Source organism: Euwallacea similis, chromosome 3 (genome assembly GCF_039881205.1).
Source record: "Euwallacea similis isolate ESF13 chromosome 3, ESF131.1, whole genome shotgun sequence".
Taxonomy (NCBI): Eukaryota; Metazoa; Arthropoda; class Insecta; order Coleoptera; family Curculionidae; genus Euwallacea; species Euwallacea similis.
In genome coordinates, this window is record NC_089611.1 from 1,265,633 (window position 1) to 1,287,820 (window position 22,188).

A 22,188-nucleotide genomic window follows, 5' to 3' on the forward strand; every position below is an offset into this window, starting at 1 on the left:
ATGTAGTTTATTTCTATATATATATATATATATATATATATATATATATATATATATATATATATATATATATATATATATATATATATATATATATATACATTATACAGGATGTTCGAGAAATGCGTGGCAAGCCAAACTTATATTTGTTTTAATGGAACACCCTGTATATTATTGCATTTTTGATTGTATGCCAAATTCTCTAGGTGGGTGGTGAAAATATAACCAATGACCCTGTACCTAACTGGCAAACAGTGCCCAAGATGTTTTTGATATAACCAACGTTTAAATCTTCGATGTTTGCTAATTTATATCGTTTGATAACCGATTTATACATTGGAAAACTTAATTAAGCTCTACCAAAAATAAGAAAATGAATATGCTTAATGTGTCTTAGTACTTACCTTTAGTAGCTACAAGCGTTTTTTCTACTTAATATTAAAATAGTAATAAATCTAAAATAATGCTTTTTATTTTATTATATTAACCACTACACTGTAAATGTTCGTAGGTAAGTAAAATGGTCTTTCGATTTATTGCAAAAAAATATCAGCTTTTTACAAAACTACCCATTGCTCAAAAGCAGGCGTATGAAAACTGCAATTCTATAAAAAATCTTATAATAACATTTGGCTTTACAATAGTTCCCATTGAATATAGAAAATAAACCCTATGAAATATAATTAATATAATTTATATACATTTCAGTACGCAGCATTTAATTCTTAAAACAATAATAATAGGTTTCATATAATAATTTTTACTGTTAATGATTAACATGAAGTTGCACAATATCAAAATGACAGATGAGAACTTTTTTTTTTGATGAACCTCAAAATATGTTAAACTACCTTTCTTCGTAAGCAGCAATATACCAGTAGACTGTCAAAATGACTGATAGAGCGCATACTCACGAACAGAATGTCATTATTAGTAGTGACATGTTTTCGGTGTACGTATTGAATGATCTGTCAAAATCAAAATGGCAACTAAAAGCAATGTGTCACTGTCGGTGCATTGCTCCCCCAACCCAATACACGGGACATTACTGCAAATGGTTCTAATGAACTAAAACGGTTTGACTGCAGGAATATCTATTAGATATTAATAATATATTGCATTTTATTTTATTGTTAGATGTAATATGATTTAATACGTTAACAAAATCAAATAATTATTAAAGAGTGTCAAATAAGATCCCTAGAATCATGTATTAAATTATTTTACCATTCCACAATCTGCACTGTATGCAGAAATGTGGTTAACAAATTATATCAAATTAATTTTAAAATTCCAGAGGTCTAGTCCGTTTGCTTTAGTCAGGAATAACCCATAATGATCCCTATGTAATTGATATATTCCAGAATCTGCACCAATCAGACGCAATGGAAGTCACCCTTCTATTAAAATTGCAATTGCTTCAGTAACTCAACCCTTAATTAGAAGCTCACCGCTCAAAATAAAAAACTTAAATTTCCGCTAAAAAAAGGTAATAAACTTACATTTTAGAGGCACTAACAACACCCATTGCACTGCATTATACTCCGCTTCATCCTACAAACAGCAATATGAGCTTTAAAAATGTCCCTCGAATGGGTCACTTTCAAATGGTCATGCATGTTCACCTTAGTGCGTTTCTTGGTGTCGCACAAAGGACACAAATAGTCACTTCCCGCACTACCAGCGTGGCACAGTAAATGCTTCAAAATGAGAGTTTTACTAGTCCGGTATGTGCAAAGCGGACAAATGATTCCTTTCTTAGCCGAGTGAAGGCTGTAATGAGCTTTAAGGAGTCTTTGTTCGAGGAACTTTGTGGGGCAATACTGACAACGGAGAATTGTGTTGCTGGGAGATGACGGTGATTCCAAGGGTGTCGAGGTGTGGTTGCTGGGGGATGGGTGTGCTTCCAAGCGCGCAGAGGTGTTATTATTGTCTTCAGATGTATGGTTGGTATTTATCGTTTCAACAGTAGTCATTTCTGTGGTGTTTTGGACCGGAAGCGAAGCAGGTTGAGCATCAGGTATTTCACTCGCTGACGGTTGTTCCGTAGGATTTGTAGAAATGGTGCTGATAGAAAATATATCACATGAAGGTAAGAAGAATTAGTGATCCATGTTGTCAAACTATTGATGATTATTACATATCTGAAACGCCAATGTAATAATCAAAAATTACCAAATTCAGTGATATACAACATTTATTGCAAGATTGTAAATTTTCAAACACTTAAAAAAACCCTCAACTTACTTTAAATTTCCATACTTCTGGAACATCACTGACCTTAATTAAATTTACACAAATGTCAAACCAATTGTGGAATTTGTAAAGAGCAAAACTCATTTATATATATCTTTTTTATGCCAAAAATGAAATTAACCTAAAACCCCAAATACCACAACTTACCTTTCATTTCCACAGGAAGTCTGGTTGATCTCAACATCCCTCACCTCCCTATCATTCAAAACTTCAGCGTCACCCTTCAAAATATCCCCATTCTCACTGACAACAATCTCCCCTATAACATCATTGCCCCCACAGTCTTCTTGCACTATCTCATACGTAGCACCAATATCGTCCACATCAAGAACAACTTCTGAAGAGTTTTCAACCTCAATCTGATTCTGCGCTTGAATATCTTGATCACCATTAATGCAAACTAGATAAACACATTCTCCATTTTCTAAGAGAACTTCCTGGCAATGAATCTCTTCTAGAGCTTCTAGATTTGCTGATGAGAGATCTGCTATGTCTAGAGTATTTACGGATGATTCTGGATAATTATTGGTTGATGAAGGCACATTTATTTGGTTAGAGAATTCTTCTGTGTTTGATGAAAGTTGAGAGGAAATTTCTGAATTTGACGACCCGTTTTTTGATGTGTAATTGAGGGTAAATTCTTCAGTTAGTTTGTTATGGTTTTCTGGTGGATTTGAAGTTTTATGGACTTCTATTTTTTCGCTACTTAAATAACCAGTTTCCTCCTCAGCTTTATCAGAAATATCCTTAGTGAATCCTTGTGAACTCTGCATATCTTGAAGTATTAAAACATTGTGACAAGGTCCGGTACAACTGGCTTGTTCTTCCTCAATATTGGAGTAATTTTTCCTTTCAATTTTATCTTTACTTTTCTCTTTCTTGTCACAGATTTTAGTCACAGTTCCTTTACCTATTATTTCAGTGCTTGGAGCACTTAAAGATATCTCCTCCTTAACAATTTTCGTTGAAAAGTCTGTCTCTTTCTTTTTTACCTTTTGGTTATTTTTGAAAATATCATTTTCGGTGTTCAAACCATTTTGAAGCCCTTCTACAGGTAGTAGATTTATTTTTGATCCATTTGATGGCGGAGTGTTCTCTTCAGCTTTCAAATTTAGTCTGTTGAGGTATTTTGCAGCTTCATTTAAGGTCACCATATCATTACTCTGTTTCTGCATATTTGAATTATTCAGGTTCAGTTCCATTCCTTGTGAAACTAAAGAATCTTTTGAATGACAAATTTCTTGAGGTGGTAAAATAAGACTACTTTCTCCAGTTTCATAAATTACCCTACCACCAACTGGTTCAGTTTCTGTATTATCTCGATCATCAGCTTCCAAAATAGAATCTTCATCTTTCTTGCAATTTTCTGCAATATTAAAGTTACTTTCCACAAGTTGATTATTGCCTGTTAACTGCGGCTCTAATTGCGTATTAAGGTAATTAACAATTTCCATATTTGATGCTTCAACTTTTCCGTAATTTTCCGAACGATTAAAATCACTGTTCGTCAGCGTTTCATCGCTCTCTAACGGCGGCTTTATTTGCCCATTAAAATGATCAATATCCATATTTAATTCATCAATTTTATTGCAATTTTCTGCATGATTAAAGTCACTTTTCTCTAGCGTTTTATCGCCGTTCACCTGCGATTTTAATTGCGTATCAGAATTATCAACTTCCATATTTGATTCGGCAACTTCTTCGCAATTTTCAGCATGATTAAAGTCACTTTCCTCTCGCTTATCATCGCCCTTGAACTGCTGTTTTAGTTGCATGTTAGAAAGCTCCAACGTCCGTAAAATCTCCGTCACAACAGCATTTTTAATTACGTCTTTGTCAGTGTTACTCGTTGTTATTGTTACAGTAAAACTTGGAAGACCAAGTTGGTTATGTCTATTTGCTAGATTTTTGTTGAATTTAACAAGATCCTTCTGACTTTCCGATGGAGAATTTAGTTGCACACAATCAAAGTTGTCTTTATTACATTCTTTTGATGGAGTTCCTGTAATGGAATTTATTTGAGGAACGTCTATTTCAGGTTGAACAGCTAAATGCGTGAAACCATGTTCACCCAAAGTAGCGTAAAATTCATTTTTAAAAATAACAGCTTTGACTGAGTCTTTGCTATCATCGCCTTCGTCTGTAGAGCTTCGAAAAAACGGCTGTAAATTAGTGCTGACCGATCTGAAATTGAAACAATAATATCGTCTTTACGTTAATTTAATATTTTCTCAATCATATTTGGAACTCCAATACTCACTTCGGATTATTATAAATTGAATAATTCGCATTATTCCTGAGATCTGGACCTTCATGTGCATTATTTAAAATCTCACTAATGCCATCTTTGTAAACAACGGCGAGCATTTCATCAGAGTCTTTTTCATCATCAACTTCCATTGTTTCATTAAGAATTTTATTGTTATTATTAATGCTTTGATCAACTGATATGTCAAGTATTCGTTCCTCGGAGAGTATTGGAAGTCGGGAAAAATTACTGAGCAGTCGTTTAGGGATTGCTTCGATTGAAACTGTTTCAATCTCTTCAAAATACGGCCTTAAACAATTATTTAGAAATTCATCAGTAATTCATTTAGGTCACTAGACTTTGGGAAGCAGAATATACGCGGAAACGACGTCAAAAACAGTTACAATAAACACTCGATACTATGAACATCGGATAACGGAAACCTCCGGATAACGCGAATCATCTTTCTATCACATTAACCACCGTATAACGTGAACAAATGATTTTCGTTACCGGGGGAACTACTTCTGAGGATTCCCTGGCAGTCGTGCTCAATACGGGGTTGCCCGACCCCAGGTCGTGCCCGATATTTCCCCAGTTTTACTTTGTAGTTTCATTTTTTGCATTGCAATATTTGCCTGTTGCTTTTGAATGGTTGTCGAAAGGTTTAGTGAATACGTGTTGTTATATGTAATGTCGCTAAAAAAACTAAAGTGTTTAACTCTCCACGAAAAATCTCTTGTAATTCAGGAGCTAAGTAAAGGTGCAAGTGTTTCAAATTTATCCAGAAAATACAATATAGCTAAATCTACGATTTGCAAAATAAAGCAAAGAAAAGAAACCATTTTAAGAGTAATAACAGATACATATGTTGGATCAAGTAAAAGAAAAACACTTGAAGGGTCTGGATTACCACAAATGGAAAAACAGCTATACAAATGGTTTCTAAATCAACGAAATAAAAATTTTGTTGTAAGCGGAGAAATGATAAAGCAAAAAGCCAAATCCATACATTCTGAAATAAAGGAAACTAATAAGGAATTTACGGCTAGTGAGGGATGGCTACAGAGGTTTAAAAAAAGATTTGGAATTCGGTTTTTAAAAATTTCCGGGGAAAAACTTTCTTCCCAACCGGAACTTATTGACCCTTTCAAAAAGCAGTTAAAAAATAAAATGCAAAAACTTGGAATTACATTAGATCAACTTTATAATGCTGACGAAACGGGCTTATACTGGAAACTTCTACCGGACAAAACATTTGTTTCATCTGCAGAAAAAACAGCGCCGGGACGAAAGACTGAAAAACAACGAATAACATTACTAGTTTGCACAAATGCTACTGGAAGACATAAAGTAAAACCATTAGTTATCGGTAAGGCTGCCGATCCAAGGTCATTTAAAAACTTTACTTGCCCTCTTGATTATGAACACTCCAAGACAGCGTGGATGACTGCTGTGTGTGGATTTTTAAAAAATGGTTCCATCATTCCTTTGTACCTCAGGTAAATTTTGTTGTGTATTTTTCTTGAAATCGTAGCATAAATTTACGTATTCCTTTACAGGTTACACGTTTTTTGTCAAATAAAGGGCTCCCGATAAAAGCCTTACTTCTGCTAGATAACGCGCCATCTCATTCAAACGAAGAAGAATTAAAGAGCGAAGATGGACAGACAGTAACAATGTTTCTTCCACCTAACGTTACGCCGCTTATCCAACCTATGGATCAAAATGTTATTAGGCTTACAAAATTATATTACAGGAATAGCCTTCTTGCCGATGTTATAGCAAGTAATTCAAACATAACTGATACATTGAAAAACTTGACTATTAAGGAAGCTGTTGTCAATTTAACGGCTGCATGGAATCGACTCGATTCACAAGTTATTGCAAAATGTTGGAGAAATATTTTAGGGAACACTGAAATGTCCGAGGATGACGATGATGAATTACCTCTTTCTGTTTTAAAACGTCGATGGGACGATGATAAGGCAGGCTTAATCTCCAAATCCTGTGATCTTCTAAATACACTAGCACCACAAGTAGGGGATTTATCTTTACAATTTAAATCTGTTATTACATATGTAATTTATGTATATTTGTAGGCCACATTCAAGGAAACTGATGTATTGGAATGGAATGATGCTGACAAAGAATGTGAAAACAACCAAGAAGAATGTGAAGTTCATGTAGTCAAGAATTTTCAAGAAATGTCAAGTAAAGTGTCACTGGACAGCGCTATAACTGCATTAAATACTGCAATCCAGTGGGCAGAATATAGTGGTGTGGATTTCACAGACCTCATAGTTTTAAAAAGACTAAGAAAAACAGCCCTTGCGCAAAAAATTACAAATCCTAAGAAGCAAACTAAAATTTCAGACTTTTTTGTCACCCAATAATCTGTTTTCCACTCTATTTAGATTAACCCCCGATTACATAAATAAATCGCTAACGTGAACGTGCGTTGTTTTATTTTGTTCACGGTATCGAGTGTCTACTGTATTTAATTCCTAAGGCGAAAAAGAAACAAATTTACTACCATAGCGATATCTCATTTTCAGCTCAGCTATACATTTGTTTTGCGATTATTTCTTTGATTGCAACTGATGATGAGATGAAAATATGTATAGAGAAATGAAAAATTCAAAGTTGTACTACTGCTGTCAAAAATTGAAGGTTATTCTTCTTGGTACACATTTTCAGCCAACAAGATGAATGCACAAAGGTAGTTGATTGTAAAAACTATTGCTATCTGACATTATTACTGCAAATCACGCGAAAGATTAACAAATTATGATATTTACACAACTGTCAAAAGCTAAACCCCACTACGTTCAATACCTGGTATTAAGCCAATGTTGTGGCTCAAATAATTCAGCTGCATCATTTCATTAATAAAGTTTGAAAACTTACTTAATATGATCTTTTGTATTATCAATCATATGCATTACTGCTAGGTCATTTGCTCCATTATTGTATGTTTGATCACCTCTTTTGGAAGGAAATTGATCAATTCTTCGGTCCAAAACAACTTTAAGTCTGTCTATATTAATACTATGAGAATCCTTGAGGTGCTTTATTAAATCAGCTTCTTCCCTGATTCTATTACAACATATGCAACATCTCAACTTAGGTTTTTTCCTTAAATGAACTAATTCATGTGATTTTATCTATATAAAAAAAATCATTTAAACATTGGATTTAAGAGAAAAATTACCCTTAACATACCCCTAAAATGACTCCTTTATATGTACAAAATGGGCATTTATTGCCTGAACGCATCATGTGCTGCACAATGTGTATTGTGAAGCAAATGCGCCTCTCTTTGCTGCCCCTAAATGGGCATTTTGGACATTGAAAAAATTTTTTTCTACAACACATAAACTCCAAATCACACCTATTAACACCACAAAAACTCACTTGGATTTACTGTTATACATAATACAATTTCTGATATATTTCTTCAGCTTAGTTTTCCAATCTTTACTCTTAGAGGCCTTTCTTCGCAGCTTCACTTCAGTGGCCTTCTTGTGCTGCTTTAAGTGCAAACTAAGAGCCCGGCGGCTATCACATTTTAGGAAGCAGTACTGGCATTTAAAAGAAGAGTTACTGCCTTTAGTAGAAGTTTGTTGCCTTGGAATAAAAGCAAATTAATTATTTGTTAGTTCTTGATAGTGCAAAAATATTACCGGCAATTTTGGAGTTCAATATGTTGAAATAAGTGCCAAGTTAGAGTTGTCTGGCTATTGCAACAAAAAGAGCAGTAACTACACTTTAAATGTCCTTTAAATTTATGGAATATTTGATGGTATATCCGGTGCTGCTTCAAAGAATGGTAATTATCTGTCTTAAAAGGGCATTCTGCAGCTTTGCAACTGAACCTTTTAGAACCACTTTCACTAGTATTTGAAAGCTCAAATGGACTTCTGAACATATTTTATAATTTAGGCACAAAATAAAACATTATCAATCTCAACACCTACCTTTCAAGTTCTGATAATTCAGGGAGATCTGGATCTCTTTTGATCTCAAAACCATTTGGTAAGCTTCCAGATATGATATCTGTGTTTCCATTATTTAAATGGCTATGAAATGCAAACATATGGTTATTTTTGAAATCTTAATTGGTCGATATTTTAGTTATGCATGGTCTATGGTTATGGTAAGTGAGAAATTGTATTATAATAATGCAATAGACAATAACCATAAGTTAGGAGAAGAGAAACGTGACCAATAATTCAAAGAAAGATTACTTCTTTAAATGCTAACACCTTTAGTTTAAGAGTGAATAGTGGTATGCTTTTAAATGCATAAATTCTTGGAAATAAGGCAACAACTTTAAATTCTGTTTACACTTACCTGGTAAAATGATTTGGGTTTGGAAAAGAGCAGGAATCAGATACATGCTCCCCATCTTCAGTTTTAACATGAGGAATTAAAGCACCTGTGGTATCAAAGTTAGGGTTACCTGGTTCACTTAAAATTTCGGTTTTGATCGTATCCAGTAAAATTCCTGATTGTGGCACTTGCCCTGGTACTGGTTCCATTTTAAAGAAGTGTACACAGTCAAATGCTACATTTCAGTGGTAGAAAAGTAAAGCAATTTTTACAGAGTTTCAACTATAAGCTGTCGACAACAATTTGTATATGTATAGTTTATTTTTATCTTAATTTTAAAGTTTTTAATAAGATTTTCATATTATTTTTCACTGAATTTTATAATAAAGTAAAATAAACAAGAGATGCAAAAAAACATGTCAAATGAATGACGAAAGTTTCTGTCAATGTCAATTTAACTCAACTTAAAGCGTTTTCGTTTTACTCAGAATTAGGAACAATGATATTAATTTTAAATAAAGCCAAGACCAGCCACATATGTTTCAGCGGCACAAAGAACATGTTTCTATATATTCAGACTTTTCAGAAAAATTAGTCGAAAAATAAAAATGAATCAATAATTCGATATTTATGCACATTGTTGACAATATTGATGTCCTTACTACCTGTGAATTGACTTCCTTAAAACCTATAGCAGCAAGTTAATCACAGTACTGCACTAAATTTGAATACATTGCATTATGAACATAACCAATTCAATCAAATTTGTGATGTAGAAAAAAGCTTTGATGCAACAAGTGCAGGATAGAACAAAAAATTCAGCAAGAAAGAACAAACCTATTACAGGTTGTGTCATTTGGCTTTCTTTGTCTATCTTATGCTATTAAACACAGATGTAATAAAGTGTCTCCCAAAACAATCCGATAAAGAGAGAAAATAACCTAAAAATGTTATTTAAAACAGCAACGGCTATAAATGTAATTTAAATTATTAATTAATGCAAACAATAAATAACTTTGTGAATAACTTTCAAATTCCACCTTTTTCAATTTAGAAATGCTGAAAAATGGACAAAACACCCAGATGTTTCCTTACTAATTTAAGTACCAAAAAGACTTTGGAACTACCTCATTTAGCTTCAGTAATCATTGGCCGCAATAGACAAACTAACATCAAAGATTTAAGCGTGTCTAGAGAACAAATACTTTGTACTTCCAATGTGGAGGAATATAAGGTTATTTTAAAATCTGTCGGAAAACTTAGATCAGGCTGCAATGGGCTTGCACTCACTAAAAATCGTATTTATACTATTGGTCATAAAGATGTGATCGAGCTGCGCTTAGGTGACCATAGATTTGAGGTAAATTTTGAACCTGCACCAACTGTAGTATTCACAACAAAAGAGGCCACTTCAAGTTCAAATACACCTCCTCCAAAAAAGCCAAAAGCTGATTATACTAACGATGATAACACTATTAGACAAAACCAACCATCCAACACAATGGGCATTTGGGAAGAAATTGGCAATAAAGAACTTCTAATCTTCACCACAAATGACTGTGAAGCAAGAAATAAAATTGCAAGTTTTGATATTGATGGAACAATTATAAGAACCAAGTCAGGAGCTAGGTTCCCAAAAGATCCAGATGACTGGACTTTGCATTATGGAAATATTAAAAGTCAACTTTCCAAGTTGAACAAACAAGGGTATAAACTTGTGTTTTTTACGAACCAAAGTGGAGTTGGCAGTGACCACTCAAGAATCAAAGATTTCAAAAGAAAAATTGAGAATATTTTAAAGAGTCTTGGTTTACCCATACAAGTGTTTATTGCACTCAGTAAGGGGAATTATCGAAAACCCAGAATAGGGATGTGGAACATTTTGGTCCAAAGAAAAAATGAAGGGGTTGAAATTGACTTTGAGAAATCCTTTTTTGTGGGGGATGCTGCTGGAAGGGAAAAAAATTGGGCTCCAAAAAAGGGAAAAGATCATTCCACTGCTGATAGATTATTTGCATTGAACATAGGTAAGATATCTTTATCTATCATAATAACATTCATAGATTCAAGTGAGATTAAATATACCAGATTGTTGTATGTATTGCTGTTTTTAAAAACACATATCCAAAAAATTTTACGTACAAATTTCACTTAATTCTCTAGATAGCAATAAATCTTCATTCCCTAATATTTTTTTCAGGAATCAAGTTCTACACTCCAGAAGAATACTTTTTGCAACAGAAACCAGCCAAATACAAAATGCCTGAATTTGACCCCAGACTCGACACCTCTCATTTAACATATCCAGATTTAACTTACGATAAATTAAATGTAATTCTAATGGTAGGTGGTCAAGGATCTGGCAAAACCTTCTTTGTAAAAGAGATGCTTTTGCCTAAAGGATATGTTCATGTCAGCAGAGATCTATTGGGTTCATGGAAAAAATGTGTTCAAGTAATGGAGGAGAATCTAAAAAAAAACAAAAATGTTGTAATAGATAATACCAATGGAGACAAGGAATCTCGACAAAGATTTATTCAGGCAGCCAAGAAGTTTAACGCGGACGTTCGATGCTTTATCATGGACACTAGTTTAGCTCAAATGAGGCATAATAACAAATTTAGGGAATTAACAGATAATACTCACACTATCGTTAGTGATATCGTAATTTTTAGTTATAGGAAAAACTACCAAGAGCCTGAAAATGAGGAGGGATATGCTCAAATTTTAAAAATTCCTTTTATATCAAAATTCACTGATAAGGATTTGGAGAAGGTTTATAAGACTTTTTTGCTTGAATGATGGGAATAAATATTGGTTTATAGTTCTTGTTTAACATAACAGGGTGTCTCTGAAATTACTGTTCAACGCTATATTAAAAATCAAGCGTTCTAGGCAAACTTATCTATATCCAACGTTGCCAAAGTTTTCAATTAAATACCGTTTTTTCGAAATAATTGCTAAATAGTTTCAACCATTTTTCCCTAATTTTGGAACTAAGAGCTACTACATAAATCGGCGTATTTTGACATGAGTGGGATATTTTTTAATGGGTGGAAAATATTGAAAATAGCGTGTGAATCATAAATAAAAGTTTGAATTTTTGTTACCCCCTGTACGAATGACTTTAATTTATTTCCTGCCATAAGCTAATTTCAACTGTTTTTTAAGGCTTCACGTATGAGTTTTCGCGGTTCAAAATTTGAAAAGTGGGAAACTTACAAGATATCGACACGCGGTTTGTAGTATTTTAAAAAGCTCATCGAGACAATTAATTTGAGTTATTTTTTAAGGCAATTGGTCCACGTCTGCCTAAGTTGTCGCAGTTTAAATTCCGAAAGGTGGCAAAAAATGGATACCTTCCTCCCTTCCCCTTTTAACATTTTTCGAAATTTTTGATGGGCCGTTTATTAGTTCAATGAACTCATATGGGTTCTACATTGACCGTAGGTACCTCAGTTAGGGTCACAGAGCCTTGTAAAGGCGCTCATTTCGAATCGTCACTTTTGGCACCAAAAAAATCGCAAAAATTAAAGACCAAAGTGATGCTGTATCTCGGAAACAAAAAAAGATTGTGCCAAACAATTTTCGATTCAAACTAACTCGATAGTTTATTTCGTATTTCGAATATCTTGTTTGTCGTGTCACCACTGAGCTAAATCATTTAAAAATCATTAACGGTACCAAAACGTATAAAAAACTTTACAATGTCTTTTGTAAAGGTACGAGTAATAGAACAAACAATCACAACGATGCGATGATCTCCAAACATTCCAATAACATTACAGCCTTTTTGCAAGCCTACAGCTCATCGGTCTAAACGAAATAATTTACAGCGTGTACATATTTGAGGCAGGACGAAAAGCATATGGATTGATCACCAACATAAAAATAAAATTAAGTGAGATCAAATTAGGTACATACAATGATCAAAAACCAATCACTTATCACAAAAAAACCTTCTGGAATTATGATCCGTTTGGAATCCTGTTAACAAAAACTATCATTCGCCATTCATTAAGACTTCAGTTATTTATTTTCAATGCAGTACGAACTGCAATGCCCGGTCTCATATTCGCCTATGGCTTTTTTTCTTTTCAGTCCCTGCAATTTTTACTTCGATTCATTTGAGCTCTTTCCAGGCGTTTTAATGTTACTCAACAATCGTACAGCTTCGCAGATCCGAACGCAAACAAGATCATATTCCCGGCATTGTCAAATAAAATCGAATTTTAAATGTGTGATTTTTACCAGTTTTCAACCAAGCACAATTCCATACGAACACTCGATACTTTTCTATTTAATTAATCTTCAAGTCCACGCAAATTTTTCTGATTTTTTTGCACACTTTCAGTCAAAATTTGGATATTATCGCGAGCGACATGGGAAAAGACAAGAAGACGCCATTAATACTGGCAACGTAAGTGTTATTCTTTTGTTTCCAAAACCTTCTTAATTCAAAGTGTCACTTTCGGATGACGTAATATCGTAAAACTGCGTGTCGATTTGTTTGTGATGAAAAATCGATATCAAAATGAGCGACTTTTCCGAAAATAAAAATAATGTGGAAGGGGGTCTCCTCAGCATTGGAAATTTAGGATTCGGCAACAAAAATTCACCAAAATCAGGTGTTTCTTTTATAATTTCGAGTTCAATTATACATATTGTTTTATATGGAGGGATTAACACGCCTCAAAAAAAGAATAAAATCAGCGAGGTATCCTACGAGTTTTTAGAAAAATTTCCCTATTAGGAATACCGTCAAAGAATTAATAAAGGAACGAAAATGCACAAAAAACTATACAACCTACTTTTGGCAAAAATACGAGTCATAGGTCGAATAATAACAATACGATGACTTCCAAACACTTTGTTTCATGAAATATATTTATAGTGAGTTAAAATATTTCTGGTTTTAAATAGAAATTCATCGAAAAAGAAGTCAAGGGCTTTTTCAAAAATTAGAATTTCATACGTCACGTTCATTACTAATATACATATGTATACATATACATATGAATATATTTATAATTAAGAAAAAGCCAAACCATCAGTGTTAACTTATTGTTTCGGTGTGTTAAATTTTAGGAAACCGAAAAAATATCTTCAAAACAATTTCCAATTAGTTTCGACTTGAAAGAGAGGCGCACGCAGGCGAACCCTGAAACTCAAAAGAAATCAAATTTAATTTGTGAAAAAAATTCAATATTAATGCCTGGAAAAATGTCATTGAAACAGAGTCGGGAATTAATTTCCACCCGAAGCAGAGGCGCACGCAGGCGAACCCTGAAACTCAAAAGAAATCAAATTTAATTTGTGAAAAAAATTCAATATTAATGCCTGGAAAAATGTCATTGAAACAGAGTCGGGAATTGATTTCCACCCGAAGCAGAGGCGCACGCAGGCGAACCCTGAAACTCAAAAGAAATCAAATTTAATTTGTGAAAAAAATTCAATATTAATGCCTGGAAAAATGTCATTGAAACAGAGTCGGGAATTAATTTCCACCCGAAGCAGAGGCGCACGCAGGCGAACCCTGAAACTCAAAAGAAATCAAATTTAATTTGTGAAAAAAATTCAATATTAATGCCTGGAAAAATGTCATTGAAACAGAGTCGGGAATTAATTTCCACCCGAAGCAGAGGCGCACGCAGGCGAACCCTGAAACTCAAAAGAAATCAAATTTAATTTGTGAAAAAAATTCAATATTAATGCCTGGAAAAATGTCATTGAAACAGAGTCGGGAATTAATTTCCACCCGAAGCAGAGGCGCACGCAGGCGAACCCTGAAACTCAAAAGAAATCAAATTTAATTTGTGAAAAAAATTCAATATTAATGCCTGGAAAAATGTCATTGAAACAGAGTCGGGAATTGATTTCCACCCGAAGCAGAGGCGCACGCAGGCGAACCCTGAAACTCAAAAGAAATCAAATTTAATTTGTGAAAAAAATTCAATATTAATGCCTGGAAAAATGTCATTGAAACAGAGTCGGGAATTAATTTCCACCCGAAGCAGAGGCGCACGCAGGCGAACCCTGAAACTCAAAAGAAATCAAATTTAATTTGTGAAAAAAATTCAATATTAATGCCTGGAAAAATGTCATTGAAACAGAGTCGGGAATTAATTTCCACCCGAAGCAGAGGCGCACGCAGGCGAACCCTGAAACTCAAAAGAAATCAAATTTAATTTGTGAAAAAAATTCAATATTAATGCCTGGAAAAATGTCATTGAAACAGAGTCGGGAATTAATTTCCACCCGAAGCAGAGGCGCACGCAGGCGAACCCTGAAACTCAAAAGAAATCAAATTTAATTTGTGAAAAAAATTCAATATTAATGCCTGGAAAAATGTCATTGAAACAGAGTCGGGAATTAATTTCCACCCGAAGCAGAGGCGCACGCAGGCGAACCCTGAAACTCAAAAGAAATCAAATTTAATTTGTGAAAAAAATTCAATATTAATGCCTGGAAAAATGTCATTGAAACAGAGTCGGGAATTAATTTCCACCCGAAGCAGAGGCGCACGCAGGCGAACCCTGAAACTCAAAAGAAATCAAATTTAATTTGTGAAAAAAATTCAATATTAATGCCTGGAAAAATGTCATTGAAACAGAGTCGGGAATTAATTTCCACCCGAAGCAGAGGCGTACGCAGGCGAACCCTGAAACTGAAAAGAAATCAAATTTAATTTGTGAAAAAAATTCAATATTAATGCCTGGAAAAATGTCATTGAAACAGAGTCGGGAATTGATTTCCACCCGAAGCAGAGGCGCACGCAGGCGAACCCTGAAACTCAAAAGAAATCAAATTTAATTTGTGGAAAAAATTCAATATTAATGCCTGGAAAAATGTCATTGAAACAGAGTCGGGAATTGATTTCCACCCGAAGCAGAGGCGCACGCAGGCGAACCCTGAAACTCAAAAGAAATCAAATTTAATTTGTGAAAAAAATTCAATATTAATGCCTGGAAAAATGTCATTGAAACAGAGTCGGGAATTGATTTCCACCCGAAGCAGAGGCGCACGCAGGCGAACCCTGAAACTCAAAAGAAATCAAATTTAATTTGTGAAAAAAATTCAATATTAATGCCTGGAAAAATGTCATTGAAACAGAGTCGGGAATTAATTTCCACCCGAAGCAGAGGCGCACGCAGGCGAACCCTGAAACTCAAAAGAAATCAAATTTAATTTGTGAAAAAAATTCAATATTAATGCCTGGAAAAATGTCATTGAAACAGAGTCGGGAATTAATTTCCACCCGAAGCAGAGGCGCACGCAGGCGAACCCTGAAACTCAAAAGAAATCAAATTTAATTTGTGAAAAAAATTCAATATTAATGCCTGGAAAAATGTCATTGAAACAGAGTCGGGAATTAATTTCCACCCGAAGCAGAGGCGCACGCAGGCGAACCCTGAAACTCAAAAGAAATCAAATTTAATTTGTGAAAAAAATTCAATATTAATGCCTGGAAAAATGTCATTGAAACAGAGTCGGGAATTAATTTCCACCCGAAGCAGAGGCGCACGCAGGCGAACCCTGAAACTCAAAAGAAATCAAATTTAATTTGTGAAAAAAATTCAATATTAATGCCTGGAAAAATGTCATTGAAACAGAGTCGGGAATTAATTTCCACCCGAAGCAGAGGCGCACGCAGGCGAACCCTGAAACTCAAAAGAAATCAAATTTAATTTGTGAAAAAAATTCAATATTAATGCCTGGAAAAATGTCATTGAAACAGAGTCGGGAATTAATTTCCACCCGAAGCAGAGGCGTACGCAGGCGAACCCTGAAACTGAAAAGAAATCAAATTTAATTTGTGAAAAAAATTCAATATTAATGCCTGGAAAAATGTCATTGAAACAGAGTCGGGAATTGATTTCCACCCGAAGCAGAGGCGCACGCAGGCGAACCCTGAAACTCAAAAGAAATCAAATTTAATTTGTGAAAAAAATTCAATATTAATGCCTGGAAAAATGTCATTGAAACAGAGTCGGGAATTGATTTCCACCCGAAGCAGAGGCGCACGCAGGCGAACCCTGAAACTCAAAAGAAATCAAATTTAATTTGTGAAAAAAATTCAATATTAATGCCTGGAAAAATGTCATTGAAACAGAGTCGGGAATTAATTTCCACCCGAAGCAGAGGCGCACGCAGGCGAACCCTGAAACTCAAAAGAAATCAAATTTAATTTGTGAAAAAAATTCAATATTAATGCCTGGAAAAATGTCATTGAAACAGAGTCGGGAATTGATTTCCACCCGAAGCAGAGGCGCACGCAGGCGAACCCTGAAACTCAAAAGAAATCAAATTTAATTTGTGAAAAAAATTCAATATTAATGCCTGGAAAAATGTCATTGAAACAGAGTCGGGAATTAATTTCCACCCGAAGCAGAGGCGCACGCAGGCGAACCCTGAAACTCAAAAGAAATCAAATTTAATTTGTGAAAAAAATTCAATATTAATGCCTGGAAAAATGTCATTGAAACAGAGTCGGGAATTAATTTCCACCCGAAGCAGAGGCGCACGCAGGCGAACCCTGAAACTCAAAAGAAATCAAATTTAATTTGTGAAAAAAATTCAATATTAATGCCTGGAAAAATGTCATTGAAACAGAGTCGGGAATTAATTTCCACCCGAAGCAGAGGCGCACGCAGGCGAACCCTGAAACTCAAAAGAAATCAAATTTAATTTGTGAAAAAAATTCAATATTAATGCCTGGAAAAATGTCATTGAAACAGAGTCGGGAATTAATTTCCACCCGAAGCAGAGGCGCACGCAGGCGAACCCTGAAACTCAAAAGAAATCAAATTTAATTTGTGAAAAAAATTCAATATTAATGCCTGGAAAAATGTCATTGAAACAGAGTCGGGAATTAATTTCCACCCGAAGCAGAGGCGCACGCAGGCGAACCCTGAAACTCAAAAGAAATCAAATTTAATTTGTGAAAAAAATTCAATATTAATGCCTGGAAAAATGTCATTGAAACAGAGTCGGGAATTAATTTCCACCCGAAGCAGAGGCGTACGCAGGCGAACCCTGAAACTGAAAAGAAATCAAATTTAATTTGTGAAAAAAATTCAATATTAATGCCTGGAAAAATGTCATTGAAACAGAGTCGGGAATTGATTTCCACCCGAAGCAGAGGCGCACGCAGGCGAACCCTGAAACTCAAAAGAAATCAAATTTAATTTGTGGAAAAAATTCAATATTAATGCCTGGAAAAATGTCATTGAAACAGAGTCGGGAATTGATTTCCACCCGAAGCAGAGGCGCACGCAGGCGAACCCTGAAACTCAAAAGAAATCAAATTTAATTTGTGAAAAAAATTCAATATTAATGCCTGGAAAAATGTCATTGAAACAGAGTCGGGAATTAATTTCCACCCGAAGCAGAGGCGCACGCAGGCGAACCCTGAAACTCAAAAGAAATCAAATTTAATTTGTGAAAAAAATTCAATATTAATGCCTGGAAAAATGTCATTGAAACAGAGTCGGGAATTGATTTCCACCCGAAGCAGAGGCGCACGCAGGCGAACCCTGAAACTCAAAAGAAATCAAATTTAATTTGTGAAAAAAATTCAATATTAATGCCTGGAAAAATGTCATTGAAACAGAGTCGGGAATTAATTTCCACCCGAAGCAGAGGCGTACGCAGGCGAACCCTGAAACTGAAAAGAAATCAAATTTAATTTGTGAAAAAAATTCAATATTAATGCCTGGAAAAATGTCATTGAAACAGAGTCGGGAATTGATTTCCACCCGAAGCAGAGGCGCACGCAGGCGAACCCTGAAACTCAAAAGAAATCAAATTTAATTTGTGGAAAAAATTCAATATTAATGCCTGGAAAAATGTCATTGAAACAGAGTCGGGAATTGATTTCCACCCGAAGCAGAGGCGCACGCAGGCGAACCCTGAAACTCAAAAGAAATCAAATTTAATTTGTGAAAAAAATTCAATATTAATGCCTGGAAAAATGTCATTGAAACAGAGTCGGGAATTAATTTCCACCCGAAGCAGAGGCGCACGCAGGCGAACCCTGAAACTCAAAAGAAATCAAATTTAATTTGTGAAAAAAATTCAATATTAATGCCTGGAAAAATGTCATTGAAACAGAGTCGGGAATTGATTTCCACCCGAAGCAGAGGCGCACGCAGGCGAACCCTGAAACTCAAAAGAAATCAAATTTAATTTGTGAAAAAAATTCAATATTAATGCCTGGAAAAATGTCATTGAAACAGAGTCGGGAATTGATTTCCACCCGAAGCAGAGGCGCACGCAGGCGAACCCTGAAACTCAAAAGAAATCAAATTTAATTTGTGAAAAAAATTCAATATTAATGCCTGGAAAAATGTCATTGAAACAGAGTCGGGAATTAATTTCCACCCGAAGCAGAGGCGCACGCAGGCGAACCCTGAAACTCAAAAGAAATCAAATTTAATTTGTGAAAAAAATTCAATATTAATGCCTGGAAAAATGTCATTGAAACAGAGTCGGGAATTAATTTCCACCCGAAGCAGAGGCGCACGCAGGCGAACCCTGAAACTCAAAAGAAATCAAATTTAATTTGTGAAAAAAATTCAATATTAATGCCTGGAAAAATGTCATTGAAACAGAGTCGGGAATTAATTTCCACCCGAAGCAGAGGCGCACGCAGGCGAACCCTGAAACTCAAAAGAAATCAAATTTAATTTGTGAAAAAAATTCAATATTAATGCCTGGAAAAATGTCATTGAAACAGAGTCGGGAATTAATTTCCACCCGAAGCAGAGGCGCACGCAGGCGAACCCTGAAACTCAAAAGAAATCAAATTTAATTTGTGAAAAAAATTCAATATTAATGCCTGGAAAAATGTCATTGAAACAGAGTCGGGAATTAATTTCCACCCGAAGCAGAGGCGCACGCAGGCGAACCCTGAAACTCAAAAGAAATCAAATTTAATTTGTGAAAAAAATTCAATATTAATGCCTGGAAAAATGTCATTGAAACAGAGTCGGGAATTAATTTCCACCCGAAGCAGAGGCGCACGCAGGCGAACCCTGAAACTCAAAAGAAATCAAATTTAATTTGTGAAAAAAATTCAATATTAATGCCTGGAAAAATGTCATTGAAACAGAGTCGGGAATTGATTTCCACCCGAAGCAGAGGCGCACGCAGGCGAACCCTGAAACTCAAAAGAAATCAAATTTAATTTGTGAAAAAAATTCAATATTAATGCCTGGAAAAATGTCATTGAAACAGAGTCGGGAATTAATTTCCACCCGAAGCAGAGGCGCACGCAGGCGAACCCTGAAACTCAAAAGAAATCAAATTTAATTTGTGAAAAAAATTCAATATTAATGCCTGGAAAAATGTCATTGAAACAGAGTCGGGAATTAATTTCCACCCGAAGCAGAGGCGCACGCAGGCGAACCCTGAAACTGAAAAGAAATCAAATTTAATTTGTGAAAAAAATTCAATATTAATGCCTGGAAAAATGTCATTGAAACAGAGTCGGGAATTGATTTCCACCCGAAGCAGAGGCGTACGCAGGCGAACCCTGAAACTGAAAAGAAATCAAATTTAATTTGTGAAAAAAATTCAATATTAATGCCTGGAAAAATGTCATTGAAACAGAGTCGGGAATTGATTTCCACCCGAAGCAGAGGCGCACGCAGGCGAACCCTGAAACTCAAAAGAAATCAAATTTAATTTGTGGAAAAAATTCAATATTAATGCCTGGAAAAATGTCATTGAAACAGAGTCGGGAATTAATTTCCACCCGAAGCAGAGGCGCACGCAGGCGAACCCTGAAACTCAAAAGAAATCAAATTTAATTTGTGAAAAAAATTCAATATTAATGCCTGGAAAAATGTCATTGAAACAGAGTCGGGAATTGATTTCCACCCGAAGCAGAGGCGCACGCAGGCGAACCCTGAAACTCAAAAGAAATCAAATTTAATTTGTGAAAAAAATTCAATATTAATGCCTGGAAAAATGTCATTGAAACAGAGTCGGGAATTAATTTCCACCCGAAGCAGAGGCGCACGCAGGCGAACCCTGAAACTCAAAAGAAATCAAATTTAATTTGTGAAAAAAATTCAATATTAATGCCTGGAAAAATGTCATTGAAACAGAGTCGGGAATTAATTTCCACCCGAAGCAGAGGCGCACGCAGGCGAACCCTGAAACTCAAAAGAAATCAAATTTAATTTGTGAAAAAAATTCAATATTAATGCCTGGAAAAATGTCATTGAAACAGAGTCGGGAATTAATTTCCACCCGAAGCAGAGGCGCACGCAGGCGAACCCTGAAACTCAAAAGAAATCAAATTTAATTTGTGAAAAAAATTCAATATTAATGCCTGGAAAAATGTCATTGAAACAGAGTCGGGAATTAATTTCCACCCGAAGCAGAGGCGCACGCAGGCGAACCCTGAAACTCAAAAGAAATCAAATTTAATTTGTGAAAAAAATTCAATATTAATGCCTGGAAAAATGTCATTGAAACAGAGTCGGGAATTAATTTCCACCCGAAGCAGAGGCGCACGCAGGCGAACCCTGAAACTCAAAAGAAATCAAATTTAATTTGTGAAAAAAATTCAATATTAATGCCTGGAAAAATGTCATTGAAACAGAGTCGGGAATTGATTTCCACCCGAAGCAGAGGCGCACGCAGGCGAACCCTGAAACTCAAAAGAAATCAAATTTAATTTGTGAAAAAAATTCAATATTAATGCCTGGAAAAATGTCATTGAAACAGAGTCGGGAATTAATTTCCACCCGAAGCAGAGGCGCACGCAGGCGAACCCTGAAACTCAAAAGAAATCAAATTTAATTTGTGAAAAAAATTCAATATTAATGCCTGGAAAAATGTCATTGAAACAGAGTCGGGAATTAATTTCCACCCGAAGCAGAGGCGCACGCAGGCGAACCCTGAAACTCAAAAGAAATCAAATTTAATTTGTGAAAAAAATTCAATATTAATGCCTGGAAAAATGTCATTGAAACAGAGTCGGGAATTAATTTCCACCCGAAGCAGAGGCGCACGCAGGCGAACCCTGAAACTCAAAAGAAATCAAATTTAATTTGTGAAAAAAATTCAATATTAATGCCTGGAAAAATGTCATTGAAACAGAGTCGGGAATTAATTTCCACCCGAAGCAGAGGCGCACGCAGGCGAACCCTGAAACTCAAAAGAAATCAAATTTAATTTGTGAAAAAAATTCAATATTAATGCCTGGAAAAATGTCATTGAAACAGAGTCGGGAATTGATTTCCACCCGAAGCAGAGGCGCACGCAGGCGAACCCTGAAACTCAAAAGAAATCAAATTTAATTTGTGAAAAAAATTCAATATTAATGCCTGGAAAAA

The 22,188-nt window shown here is 35.1% G+C and overlaps 2 protein-coding genes across 3 annotated transcripts; one reads left to right on the forward strand and one right to left on the reverse strand.

Annotated features, from left to right (window-relative positions):
- Positions 1-505: 505 nt before the first annotated feature.
- On the reverse strand, positions 506-9,261 carry LOC136419645 (uncharacterized). Of its 2 annotated transcripts, XM_066406136.1 has the most exons (9): positions 8,861-9,261; positions 8,485-8,586; positions 8,191-8,427; positions 7,922-8,134; positions 7,730-7,871; positions 7,415-7,671; positions 4,517-4,813; positions 2,404-4,440; positions 506-2,067 (listed from the first exon to the last, which is right to left on the reverse strand). In XM_066406136.1, the coding sequence occupies exons 1-9, from the start codon at positions 9,046-9,048 to the stop codon at positions 1,515-1,517; spliced, it is 4,026 nt and encodes a 1,341-aa protein (XP_066262233.1). In that variant the 5' UTR covers positions 9,049-9,261; the 3' UTR covers positions 506-1,514. The 2 variants fall into 2 exon arrangements, with proteins under 2 accessions (XP_066262233.1, XP_066262235.1); XM_066406138.1 differs by lacking the exon at positions 4,517-4,813.
- A 550-nt stretch (positions 9,262-9,811) lies between these two features.
- PNKP (Polynucleotide kinase 3'-phosphatase) lies at positions 9,812-11,788 on the forward strand. The gene is made up of 2 exons (XM_066406224.1): positions 9,812-10,866; positions 11,040-11,788. Exons 1-2 carry the CDS (start codon positions 9,906-9,908, stop codon positions 11,639-11,641), a joined length of 1,563 nt encoding a protein of 520 aa, XP_066262321.1. The 5' UTR covers positions 9,812-9,905; the 3' UTR covers positions 11,642-11,788.
- The last annotated feature ends 10,400 nt before the right edge of the window (positions 11,789-22,188 follow it).

Excerpts from the sequence above, each read along its gene's own strand:
- LOC136419645 (XM_066406136.1), bottom strand. The coding sequence starts at position 9,048 with ATGGAACCAGTACCAGGGCAAGTGCCACAATCAGGAATTTTACTGGAT. Across the intron at positions 7,672-7,729 it reads ATAAAGGAGTCATTTTAGGG|ATAAAATCACATGAATTAGT; the intron begins GTATGTTAAGGG and ends TTTTTTATATAG. Across the intron at positions 2,068-2,403 it reads ACTTCCTGTGGAAATGAAAG|CACCATTTCTACAAATCCTA; the intron begins GTAAGTTGTGGT and ends ATTTTCTATCAG.
- PNKP (XM_066406224.1), top strand. The coding sequence starts at position 9,906 with ATGGACAAAACACCCAGATGTTTCCTTACTAATTTAAGTACCAAAAAG. Across the intron at positions 10,867-11,039 it reads ATTATTTGCATTGAACATAG|GAATCAAGTTCTACACTCCA; the intron begins GTAAGATATCTT and ends TATTTTTTTCAG.